This window comes from Phaseolus vulgaris, chromosome 8 (genome assembly GCF_000499845.2).
Source record: "Phaseolus vulgaris cultivar G19833 chromosome 8, P. vulgaris v2.0, whole genome shotgun sequence".
Lineage (NCBI taxonomy): Eukaryota > Viridiplantae > Streptophyta > Magnoliopsida > Fabales > Fabaceae > Phaseolus > Phaseolus vulgaris.
In genome coordinates this window covers 46366684-46380444 of record NC_023752.2, presented here as the reverse complement: position 1 = coordinate 46380444, position 13761 = coordinate 46366684, and the positions used below count along the sequence as shown (strand labels likewise).

The 13761-nt window shown below is 41.0% G+C and overlaps 1 protein-coding gene across 1 annotated transcript; it reads right to left on the bottom strand.

The window, feature by feature from the left end:
- Positions 1-9046: 9046 nt before the first annotated feature.
- LOC137825240 (lysine-rich arabinogalactan protein 19-like) lies at positions 9047-9691 on the bottom strand. Its single transcript, XM_068630913.1, has one exon. The coding sequence runs from the start codon at positions 9689-9691 to the stop codon at positions 9047-9049; it is 645 nt and encodes a 214-aa protein (XP_068487014.1).
- Positions 9692-13761: the final 4070 nt, after the last annotated feature.

The following is a 13761-nucleotide window of genomic DNA, read 5'->3' as shown; positions in this document are numbered from 1 at the left end:
ATTGTCATCAATGACAATTATGAATGAAACGACCTAATCAATGAGCCTTCAATGATGAACGATCATTTATGAAACAATAAATGACAATCATGTGGCCAACCCAAAGGCGTCACTAGGCCAATCCAAAGGCCACCAACTAAGAGACCTTTAAATACCTACTCTCCAGGAAGTACAATATGATCTTATCTCACACTCTTAACTATCATACTATTAAGAACTTATCATTTTTGTGCTCCTATTGACTTAAGCATTGGAGAGTCTTTTTCAGTTGATCTCCCGCTCATTATTACCTAAGGAATAACTTATTAGAATCAAATAGGTGAAATTAATTTTAAATAGAAATTTAAACAACAATATAGGTGGTGTTAGGGTTTTGCGGGGCGGCGACATCCCAAAGCTAGGGTTTTATGGCAGCGTGGCAGATTGCATTTCGTGGTGACCATTGTTGCGTGAGCAATTTCGCGCAGGTCTATTGAGTGAGTATAGAGTGCGGCGAAGGCGACCAAGTGCACATCCCAGATCGTGTTTTGTGGAAACCAGGTGCAGGTCTTTCCAGATCGCGTTTCACGTAGGGTGCAAAGCGCGGTGGCGGCAACCAAGTTCAGGTTTGTGGTGCGGCACAGAGACGAGAATACAGCACGCGATAGTGGCACGATGTGCAGGAGAGCATGCGTCGTGTGCGGTGGGTGGTATGCGTGTGCGAAATGTGGTTGTGCGCGATTGGAACAGTCGTGCATGACGGTGGTGCGGTTAGCAGTGGTGGTCCACTTCCTGGACTGTGGCGGACAACGACGATTCTTGGCAGCAAACTGTGTCTCCTTATTCCATGGAATTCTTTGAAGGATTGTGAAGTATCTCCTGCGAAGAATGTATATGCTAAGCTTGGCCAAAGGAAAACTTTTGCTCAGGCTTTGGGAACTACATGCGACATTCCTTTGTTCGAGTTACCTACTCCTTGTATTAAGGGAGACATGATTGTGGTCTGGATCCATGAGGTAGATTACTTGGTTGGCCTTGAGGATTGCAAGACCCATCTACATGGTCGGGTTATTCTTTCTAAGGGAGATAAACCTCTCACACACATGGATTTAACTAAAAGTTGCAGCCGGTGTGGAAGGCTCTTGGACCGTGGAAAGCAAAAGGTTTTTATGAGTTTGAGTTCGCTTCTTTAGAAGACATGTGATATGATGGATTTTCTATGAGCTCTTCTTGGATGATTGGTTGAAGATGGTGCGGAAGCTTATGGATGAGATGGACAAGGTCCTCCTAGGAGGTGTGGTGACCTTGAAGGTGCATGAAGAGTATGGACATGGGGAGGTTCGGCCAGCCCCTTTGTAGGTGGTGAAAGGAAGATTAAAACCTAGAAGCTAGCAAGGATCAAAGTATGGCACTAAATGGGCAGCATAACATTACTCAATTTAATCTTGAAAATATAAGGTGTAGGCTCCTCCTTTTATAGGCTAAGGAGGACCATAATGCAACCCTAATGCTAATCAAAATGAAATGCAAATTACTCCACATGGAGCACATGGTTGGCCATGTGAGGCAATGTTCTAGAACGTGCACAAAATCTAGGGTAAATCACATGTAAGACAAGTTTATGCTATTTACACTACACTTAGTACTAAGCTACCCTTAATGGGCCTTCATGGAGCATATACACGTTGCTTTCTCTCCCATCTGTGGCTTGGCCCAAGGCTCCCATTCGTAGCTTGGTCATAGACCTAGTAAGAGGTCCTAGACGCTCTCCTCCTCCTTCTAGACGCTCCCCCTCTAGACGTTCTTCTTCATGTGCTAGACGCTCCCCACTTGGCTCTAGACACTCTAGGTTTGGCTCTTGTCTTTCATGGGGTGTTGAGCTTGACCCTCTTCCATCACGATAGGCCCTCAGAATGGGTTCCTTGAAGTTATCTCCAGGTTTCTTTAGCCTGTTTGCCTTAACAAAAGACTTTGTTCCAACTACTATGAAGAGTACCAAAACTCAAGCCTGGATTCGAATATACAAATTACCTTTTGAATATTGGAGGCCAAAGGCAATTCCATCATCAGAGGTCTTGGTACTCCTTTGTCTTTGGATAAGAGTACTATGAGAAAGAATAGGGGTATGTTTCCTAGAGTCCTAGTGGATGTTGATATGTTGTCCCTGCTTTCCAATCACATACGGGTTGAACGTCCAGACTATACTTTTGCAGCTGGTGTGGAATATGAATGGCTCCCTCCTTTTTACTCTCACTATAAGATGATAGAGCATGAGCTTGCTCAGTGTCGGGTGATTCATGATTAGGGTCATGTTCCTGGGCCTCAACATAAACCTTCTTAGAAGATAATTTCTAATGAACGAAATTAGGGGAGGACTAGGGCTCCTAAAAAACCTAAAGAGTATCGAAAGAAATATCCGTAGTCGAATCTCGTGGTAGGCCCCACATTGATGTTCCTAGAGAAGCTAATGCGGGGTCCTCCTTGGGCCACCTTGCTTCTGATAAAAATAGAATTAAGAAAGAAATTGTCCAAAAAAATTAAAGCAAGATAAGCATAAACAATAACTAAAACTTTGCTTCAATCTTCCTTTTCATACTCCAACTCAAATAGTTGGTTTTGAACAGCTTCAATCTGTTCGTCAAGGTTCTGGAAACCTGTATCCATGCTTTGGAATCTCCAAGAACCTCTTTAGCATTTGTTCCTTGAGAAGATTTCTCAGCTCAGCCAACTTCTGCTCCTTTAACCAATTGAAAGAGATAAGTTTTGGGTTGTTTATTGTCTTCCTACTTGTTTCATGAAGATATTTCTCAATCTTTTCATCTTCACCCGATAACCATGCCTCAATGCGTCCTCCCCTTCTTACAAATATTGTTTTGATCCTCTTTGATTAAGGGGGTGTGGGTTCCATGAAGACAAAGAGAAAAACAGAAAAGTAGAATGAGATTTTTGGGCAGATATACAAACCAACAAGAGATGTGGCAATGGGTTGTTTATGTGAAGAGAAACAACTGCATAAGAGTTTATATAGTCACATAAGACAGTTCCAATCCTTGGAATTTAGTGGGTTTCAGTCTTCAAGAAAGAGAATCTGGTCCAAGACTACACAGTGGCACATCACTCAGTGGCAGATTTTACATGGAAGCACATGAAGACTTTGACTAGTCATAAAGGTTCTTAACTTTCCAAGAAATTATGGAATATATTTCATTTACGACAAAAGTAACACCCTTCTGAATGAAATCAAACCCATGGTAAATGCACTTTGACCCATAACTGCTTGGGGAAAGAATCTGAAACATACAGAATGCAAAAAAAAAAAAAAAAAAAAGAAATCAATTCAATGCAGAGCTATCAGAGGGAAACAATCGGTTGTTTCGTGAAAACAATCAGTTGTTTTTCTGTGACAGCAACTTAAGCATTTTACAGATTCAAAATTAATAGGCAAAGATGTATAAGAAAGGTAGGATTCATATACACATTACATATATGAAAGATAAATACATCAATCAATATTTTTCATAATACAGAATTAAAGAAAAATTCAAGAGAAGAAAACAAAAACAAGGAAAGTCTTATCCTTTTGACAAAGTAGTTCTTTCAATAAGTCTTTGTCCATGATCAAGAAATTTCACTTGGCCTCCAAGAGGACTAAGCTGGTACAACACAGTAATTGGAAGTCCAGAAGGTCCCTTCATAAGCTTGATCTTGTGAATCAAGATTTCTTTATCTCTTAGTAATCCTGTAAAACCATGAAATCAAGCAACAAGATTTGGTACCCTTACAAATGTTGGTCCTTTGACATTAACTTTATCATGAGGAACCTCAGAATTCTTGGGAATCCATCTCATAACACCTTTAGGAACAAAATAATTCCTAATATCGCAAAATCTAATAGAGTGGCATCTCTTCATGCAATAAAAGCATGTAACAACCAGTTGTTTCAATTTTTCAATCGGTTCTTTTTCTGGTAATTTTGAAAAAGACTTTGAAAACTCATTCTTCTTGCTCTGTGAATTAAAACCTAAACCTGCTTTTCCAAAAACACAATTTTGAGATGTCAAGATATTCTCAAAATTGGATTTGCCCTTTGAAAGCCTATCCACAGTTTTCACAAGATAGTGAACCTTCTTTTCAAAAGATTCACAATTTTCACAAACAAGAGAGTCACACTTGCAAGAAGAGTTCTTGTAAAGCATTTCTAGATTTTCAAAATCAGCTTTTGAATTCTCCAACTCTTTTTTTCAGTGCCTTGACTCTATTTTCAAGCCAGTTATTCAACCCTTTCAATCGGTTGTTTAAGAGTGCCAAACGATTAGCTTCCTCGTGTATTTCTTTAAAAGCTTGAAGAAGTTGACTATAATTTTCAGCATTTAAAGAAGTACAAGAACTTACACTACTTGCATCATCCTCTTCCTTGGCCATCAAACACAGATTAGCTTCTTCATCTTCACTTGATGAGGAGCTAAATGAAGAAACATCATTTTCATCCCAAGCAATATAAACTCTTTTTTATTTTGCTTTCTTTTCCTTCTTGCTTGACTTCTTCTCTTTATTTGGGCATTAAGCCTTTATGTGCCCCTGCTCTCCACAACCATGACAAGTATAATTGTTAGCATTAAAATCACTAGTTTTCTTGTTGCCATACCTTTCTTTATTGGAGTCCTTGTTGAGGTTCTTCTTCAAGAATTTGCTAAACTTTTTGGAAAACAAACTAAGAGTTTCTCCTTCACTCTCATCACTTGAAACTTGATTGTTCTTGTTCTTGGCAGTTTTCAAGGCAATGTTTCTTACATGCTTATCTTCACTCTCTTGAATGTTGAGTCTATTCATCTCCAACTCATGCTCCCTAAGCTTTCCAAACAAGGAGGTTGTAGTCAAAGATGTCAAGTCCCTTGATTCTAAGATAGCCGTGACTTTAGGTTGCCAAGATCTGTCAAGACATTTGAGAATCTTGATATTCAACTCTTCTTTGTCAAAGACCTTTCCAAGACTCATGTGATGATTGACAATGTGAGTGAACCGCTTTTGCACATCCGCAATTGATTCTCCCTTGAGCATTCTGAACATCTCATACTCTTGTATTAAAGTATGTTTCCTTGCCCTTTTTACATCGTTCGTTCCTTCATGAGTTACCTCTAGAGTATCCCTCATCTCCTTAGAAGATCTGCATTTAGAGACCCTGAAAATTGTTAGAATATATGACCTTAAACAAGAGGGGGTGAATTGTTTATGAAATATTTTCGCAAACATTGAAGATATAATGAAGCTTAATACAGAATCACAGATATAGAAATCCAGAAAGCAATCAATTAAAACTGTGTAAGTTGAATAACAAAAAATCAACCAGTTGTTTTTGCGATTCAACCGGTTGTTTATATCAACAGTATTAAAACCAACTTAAAAGCTTAATTTAAATGAGTTCAGGGTAAGAGAAAAGCACACATGCAATTTATATTGGTTCACTCTTATCCCAAGAGCTACATCCAGTCCCCAGAAACCACTAGGTATCTGCTATGCAATCAAAATCCAGATTACAAACACACCGCCAAAGAAGTGACCTTGAAACACCTCAAGTCACACATTTCCTTTGGCACACAAACACCACAGAAATCAAAACACCCTCTGATTCTGCACTTACACACCAATATTCAGAAATACAATAGACTAAAAAAGGATTACACCTAATTAAGATCAAATCAAAAGATTACAGCAATCCTATTCCACTTCTTTGAGAAAACCCAAAATCTTGAATGCAAATCTTGAAAACTCAAATCTGTTTTCACACTTTCACAAATGTCTCAAAACTGTTATCAAAACATTAAAGAGAATATAACAACCTCTTTAAATACTCCAAAAGCTATTAAAAACATTTAAAGCAAGAGCCTATTCAGTTAGAAAACATTTAAAGCTGATTTGCAAACATAACAGAAATTTTGTTATGGATTTTCAACAAACAATCGGTTGAATCCTCGAAACAACCGATTGAATTGGTTTGACAACAAAGTCAACCAAGTCAAACAGCTTCAAACCCTTTTCAAAAACCTCTAAGTGATAAACAATCGATTGAAACGAGAAAACAACAGGTTGTTTTTCCACTTCTTCATAAAATAATCTTTTTCAAAAAGGTTTTGATTCCAAACTGTTTTAGATTCAAACAAAGAGTGGATTACAGATCATTCTACCCAAAAACCCACCCACACAGGCAGCAACTCCAGCCTTCCATCAAACACCATGGATTTGGAGACATCAAAGCTTCAAGATCATCCTTGATCAACACTACAGATGTGGGAGGTGATCCTTATATTGTTACGACTCCTATTGATGATCATCATGTGGAGGTCTCTACTCTTGTGGTTGTACCGTTGTGTCCTACCTCTTCTCGGAGGGCTAAATCACCTGCAGGTTCTAACATACCAACTAAAAATCTAATTGATGGTCATCATGTGGAGGTCGCTGCTATTGTAATTGCACCATCTTCGTCGCCTCATACCTCCCCTCGGAAGGCTAAACCTCCTGGGGATGTGAAAGCACTATCGTTGGTCTTGCATAATCACTTTTCCTCTCTTTATGGTTTGGAAACTACAAATGTTGTTTCAAAATTTTGGGTTGATCCAAATGAGATGGAGGAGGAGGCCAATGATATTGGGGAGGAAATAATTTGCACTAAAAGAAAACCAGGGGAACTGATAAATCCAAAAAAAAAAAAACTATTAAGACAGTTCTCTCCACAATGTCCCAATGAATGTCTCTTCATTTTTATGGAATATTAGAGGACTGGGAAACCACAAAACTGTAGAGATGTTGATTAGTTTACTTAAACTACATAAACCCCTTCTGGTTTTTCTTGTTGAACCTATGGTGTCGTACATTGATGTTTTTGAAGTCCTTTTCAAATCTGTTAATATGCATTTGGTGGCTACGTCTCCTATTGTTAATAAAGTGGCTAAGCTTTGGTGTTTGTCGGTTCCTAATCTGGTCCGAAATTTCTTTGTAAATGAAAAATTTATTTCTGTAACTTGCCATTTGCATGATAAATGTTTTAGCTTTGCAGGTGTTTATGGTGCTAACATATACGTGGCTAGACAGTTTTTGTGGAGGGATCTTAGTTCCTTCATAGGGCCTTGGTGTATTATGGAAGAATTTAATGTCATGCTCTTGGTAGATGACTGTAAAAGGGTGGTGGCTCCTAATCAGGTTCCTTGTAATTAATTCCTTGATTGGATTAATTCTAATGATCTTTCTTGTATGCCTTTTACTGGAACTTGTTATACTTGGTGTAACGGAAGGAGAGGATTGTGTAGAATTCATAGAATACTGGATAGACCGTTATGTAACGGAGTGTGTCTGGATGAATGGGATTCTTGTACTTATCAGATTCTTGTTAAAAATTGTTATGATCATTCCCCTATACTTTCTAGTCTTGCTAGTAATTCTTTGAGGAAGGTTAGCAATTTTCATTTCTTTTCTATGTGGCTTCAGGAAAAATTATGTCTAAAGCTTATTCATGATTCTTGGGATAATAAGGTTGTTGGGTGTCCTATGTTTATTTTGCAACATAACTTAAAAACGTTGAAAATTGAACTCCGTGAGTGGAATAAAAATTCTTTTGGTAATGTTCACAATGCAGTTCTTCTTCAGCAAGGTCTCCTCCTTGGTATTCAACAAACCTTAGAGACTGCTAGTATGTCTAATATTGATGGGTTTCTCTGTCAAGAAAAGATCACTAAGGAGGAGCTTGATCAGGCTCTTCATTGTTAGTATTTCTTTTGGAAAGAAAGGGCTAAGATGCTTTGGTTTAAAGATGGGGATAGAAATACTACTTTTTTTCAATGTTGTGGTCAATAGGAGAAATAATTCTAGTGGGATTCATCGTCTACGGATTGATAATGTGGTTATTGAGGATCCTAAACTCATTGAGGAACATATTTTGGACTTTTATAAAACTCTTTACGCTGAGTCTATTTCTCATGATCAGGATACAGGCAATATGGAAGATTTTATTGGTACTTATATTCCTGATTTTATTGGTTTCCTCTAAGGAGAATATGATGTTGATTAAATGTCCTGATTTTTTGGAAATCAAGAATGTTGTTTTTAACCTTAATGATAATAATGCTCTTGATCCTGATGATTTTGGTGGTGCTTTCTATCATTCTTGTTGGGAAATTATTGGGACAGATGTTTGCAAGGATGTCCAACAGTTTTTTAAACAAAATTGTGTTCTCCCTAGAATGAACAGTAATGTGGTATCTCTTCTTCCTAAGATTCAGGGTGTTGAATCCATTAAAGATTACAGGCCAATTGTTGTTGTCAATTTTAAATTTAAGATTATTTCCAAGATTTTGGCCGATCGGCTTGCTCTTGTGGCTGCCAGAATTATTTCTCCTAATCAGTATGAGTTTGTGCAGGGCAGACAGATCCGGGATTGTATTGGTATTACTTTTGAAGCTGTTAACTTGCTTTCTAAAAGGGTTCACGGAGGTAATGTGGCTTACAAAGTTGGTATTCACAAAACCTTTGACACTCTGAGTTAGAAGTTTTTACTATTAGTTTTGTCACGCTTTGGGTTTCACCCCTCGTTTATCGTTTAGATTAGTATTATTCTCCGTTCAGCTATGCTTTCTATCAGAATAAATGGCAGTTTGGTTGGTTTTTTTCCTTGTAGCAGAGGTGTTAGACAAGGTGATCATTTCTCTCATCTATTTTTCTGTCTTGCAGAGGAAGTTCTAAGTAGAGGTATCTCAAATCTTGTGAATGATAAGAAGATACTACATATGGCTAGTCCGCAAGGTTTTCTCACTCCCTCTTATATTTTATATGCGGATGACATTTTTGTTTTTTGTAGAGCAGATAATAAGTCTCTTAGAAATTTGAATATTTTTCTTAAAACATATGGTGATTTCTCGGGTCAATATGTTAATAATTCTAAGAGTAGTTTTTTCACCATAGATAATTCTGCAAGATTTATCACCAAAATTCAGCGTATTCTTTCTTGTAGTCATGGTTGTTTGTCTTTCACTTATCTAGGAGTTCCTATCTTTGTTGGTGCTCCAATGGGTCGTTTTCTTCAACCTTTGGCTGATAAAGTAACCAGAGCAATGACTCGGCTGAAGTTCTCATTACTTGTTCCAGAGCCGCTTGGTCGAGAGCTGGTCCCACCACCTTCAGCGGTAGCAACGGAGGTTGGCAGTGGTGGTGGCGACACGAGAGGTCCCGGGAGATCCCCCGAGCGAGCAGAATCACCCCCAGCAGGTGGAGTGGATTGACCAAGTGGTTGGCCTGCTGGGGGAGGAGATGGCGATCGAGGAGTTGGGGATGGCAGTTGTTTGGGGGAGAGAGAGCATGTTGGCACTGGGGCAGGTTGAATAGAGAGGGGCGAGGGTGAACCTTCCTCTATCTCCACTACCTCAATCTCCCCAGGCTGAAGAGATGAAGCCCCCCCAACCGCTGGAAGTGTCCTCTTGCGGTGTATGAGAGGAGAGCCAGAGCTCTCCTCTTCGGTTGAGGGAGCAGGAGCAGCAACAGCAGCAGATGAAGGAAAGGCCTTCACCAGCTTCCTTCTTTTCCTTCCTGGCTTGGGGCCTTCAGCTGGCGCGACCGAGAGAGGAGGGGCTGCAATAGGATCGGTGGTGGAAGAAGAGGAGTCAGTCCCTTTGGCCCCCCGGAGTTTGGCAAGCTCCAACAAAGCTTTCCTGCTATCCTTCCCTGACATCGTATCTACATCGAAGGGAAAAAGAAGAGTTAGATGGCCTAGTTATGCAAGTAAGTCAAAATGTATGTAAGCATGCATGAGAATGTGCAAGTATCCTAAGAGGTGGAAGAAGAAGAGCTACCTATGTATTTTTGCAGAGCCAACACATCAAACTCATGTTTGATGAGGAGTGCAGAGTTGTACTTGGCCCCCAGGAACAGCCCACATAGCTCGCGCTCGTAGGGGGCCATGGCTTCGAGATCCCGGGGTTTCTTGAACTCAACCACAGGAACCCAGTAGAGGGGGTACCCCTCGAGCAATGTTGGACTTTGTGGGGTGGCAGATATCATGTAGAACCTGCCTTTCCAATCTTTGAAGGATTGCTGATACAGGCCCAAGAGCACCCGTCCAGCAACCCCGTTCAGACTAACCCAGGACCTGTCCCCAGGGTTTTTCGCCTCGAAGAAGTAGAGGAACACGTCCACGGAGGCATTATGCCCGAAGTAATTGCAGAGAATTTCAAATGCCCGGATGAAAGCCCAGGCATTTGGATGGAGTTGGCAGGGTGCGACGTTCAGCTCCATCATCAACTGCTTCTCGAAAAAGGTGAAGGGCAGGCGTAGCTTCAACCTTTTGAAGATGGCAGAGTAGACGAAGACGAAGGGCACCCCAATGGTGGCCCTATCGTCCGTGCAGATGGGCATCCCTCGAGGAGGAATGCAGACGCGGATGTTGAAGTCGTTCTCCCGATCGATGGCGCAAGAGGGCTCATCCGGGTCGCTGCTCAGGAGGGATTTTAGGTGCCCTTGCGGTAGCAAGGTAGAGGTTTCAGCGAGCAACGCCAGGGGAGCCCAGTCATAGACCCTGGCGTTGTCGTGGTAGGAGGTTGCAACGAGTGGTGGTGGAGCTGGAGCACTTGCGGAAGGCTGTGCACCAGAAGACGAGGCGATGATTCGAGCGGTCTGTTTCAAGCGAGCCATTGATGGATAGCTGCAGTGGGGGAAAAGCGAAAAGTTAGAATGAATGGAAGGAGAGAGAATGATGAATAGTTCGGTGAAAAACAGAGGAAGGAAAGGAGAGAAAGGTCCAGGTGGAAAGAGGAAGAGGGAGAAGCAGAGAGCAGAGTGAAGAGTGCGAAAACCCTAGCCTAGGTCGAGAAGAGGAAAAACGGGGAAGACGAATGCAATCGATGAAAAGAACCTAAATGGACCAAGAAAGAAGAAAAACCATACCTTTGAATGATCGCGAAGGTTCTGAAGATAGAAAGCTGGAAGAAAGATGGAAGCGCAAGAGGGGATTCGCAGAGAGTCTGGGGGTTGATTGAAGAAGATGAAGAAACAGTAAAGGCGCGCGCCTATTTGAAAAGAAGGGAAGCGCTAGCGACACTCCACGCTGACCGTTGATGCGCCCACGTGTCGCGAGATTAAGGGAGGTAGTCGTAACGTTAAAGGGCAGCACGTGAGGTAGCACGTGACGTGGGCCCACTTGCCACGTGGACCAAGGTCGCGACCACTTAGTCTCTTCGCTGAGAACGAGTTCACAGCTCGAGACTGAAGGGCTTGTGATCCGGTCGATCATCGGTGGTTGATGACGTCAGCAAAAGACAATCACGTGGACCACTCGTAGGGTGACACGTGGACCGGGTGACAGAGAGATCAGGGAGCAGATCATCCAAAGAGGTGATCGGTGGTCAGTAGTCAAGTGGCCACCGACAGACCAGTTGGCAGAGAAGTCAGGGGACAGATCACCCAGAACGGTGATCGGTGGCCAGTAACCAAGCGGTCATCGACAGATCTGTTCCCAGATGAACACCTGGGGGCAGAACGCGAGAAGCAATAGAGCACCGATCAGTCATCGGATGCATGGTCATCGGGGGCTCGTGTTACACGCAGTTAAGCTGGGGCTGAGGTTCCCAGCAAGAGCGTTACGCATGGACCTCACATGAACATGTCTTAGAGAATCGTGCATGAGAGTGGCCTGAGGGGGGCTAGTAAACCGGCTAGTAAACCGTTACGTGCATGACATCGCGAAGGGGGAATCGTTCGCACAGAGAGCAATGCCTGGTGAGTGTGCTTAGACCAGCCACACCTGGCGTTCTCCTGAGAGTATGCGATTTACCCAGATGAAGGGAATGCGCTAAGTTACTCCGCCAGGGGATAACTTAGACACGCAGTAAGAAGCGCTAGAGTCTTCAAGTAATGACACGTGTGTGGTTAGTTGCATGCCTCCACGTGTCATCATCTGAGAGGGACGCGGTCCAGACAAAGGTGCACTCCGTGCCGCTGAAGGTACAGACAATCGCAGACACGCGCAGACACTCCCGTTTTACTGATTCTGGAGGTACGTTGCCACAGAAAAGCACAACAGGGTTCTGACACATGCCAGAGAGGCATAACAGAATTCTGTTAGGCGCAGATACAGAGGGAGGCATAAAAGAGAATCAGAGTGAGATTCAAAAAAGAGTTTTTTTTACACGCTGTTTTTACACACATTGTTTTTCTAGTGATTCTGTGATCTGACTTGAGCGTCGGAGCGCCACCGGCCGCAAAGGCGCCACTGTGTGTTTTTCAGGTTCTCAGAGAGGCTATCTGTGGAGCGGACTTGGAGGGCACGTGGTGTCAAGCTGGTGAGGAAGATCGTGACGAGGCAACGCTCTTGCGCTGAGTCAACCGGCAGGATCAGTCTTTATAGTAGATGCTTTATCTTTTTAGTCATATCATGCTTAGTGCAGAATGGGATATTCCTAATTGGATTCTAGATGAGTTTGGTTGTTTCACTCTTAAATCAGCTAAGACTTTTTTCTTGGATCCAGGAGTTCCCTGTGGTTGGGGTAAATTTATTTGGTCTTCATATCTTTCGCCTTCCAAAACTTTTGTCCTTTAGAAAGATTTTTATGGGCGGCTTCTTACAGATCAACATATTCAAAATAAATGTCTGCATATTTGTTCTATGTGTACGCTTTGTGAAAAGCGCGAGGAATCTATTCAACATTTATTTTTTGAATGTTCTAATGCTTTGCGTATTTGGAGTTGGGTTCGACAGATTTTTCCAACTTTTAATCTCTCTAATAAGGATGATTTTCTCTCTTTTATTAAGAGTGATGGTAGTCCTTTGATTAAATTGATTAAGCTTGCTGTGATAAATTTTTCTGTTTGGATGATATGGCATATGAGGAATTATGCTCGTTTTCAGGATAAGATTGAGGTTTATAGGGCTATTTCGGTTATTAAAAATTTAACTCGTCTAGTGGGTAAATTCGTCTAAAGCTTCAATGAAGAATGATATGTTGGATTTCAACGTGATCAAGTTTTTTTGTACTAATACTCGTACAAGTAAACTTCTTCGTCCTCTTCCTGTTAGATGTGAGTTTCCTTCACCAGGCTGGGTTAAAATTAACATTGATGGGGTTGCTAGGGGATATCCTGGTCTTGCTACTTGTGGAGGTATTTTCCGTGGGAAATTTATTGGAGCTTTCTCTGCGTTTCTTGAAGTTCAGACTGCTTTGGTTGCTGAGTTTTATGGGATTATACATGCTATGGAGGAAACTCAAAAGATGGGGCTTACTAATGTCTGGCTGGAATGTAATTCTACTTTGGTTTGTGCTGCGTTTACTGTTAGGACCAATGTTCATTGGATGCTTTGTAATCAATGGAATACTTGTCTTAATTATTGTGCGAAAATCAGGTTTAAGGTTACTCATATTTTCGTGAAGGAATGTGTGTGCTGATAAGTTGACTAATTTATGATTTATTCATAGAGAATCTTTTCATTGGTATAATAGGCTACCATCTAGTTTGTTCTTATAATTATTTATGAATAGATATAGTTTATCTATGTATCTTTTTTGTTAATATGAGTTTTGTTTAGCCCCTCTATTTTTGTATTTTCTTTCTTTCTTTTTTAATAATATTATTTTTATGTGATGACAAATGATTGTTGTTACTTGAGCTGTCAGCATAACTGAGATGTCAAGTTGAATAATGATACCTGAAAGTTTTTATTTAAAAAAAAGTGAAATAACGAATAGAAAGTCAATTTGCATTCATACGTTATTTAACTATTGAAAAAGTATGTTGTTATGCGTGAGGGTA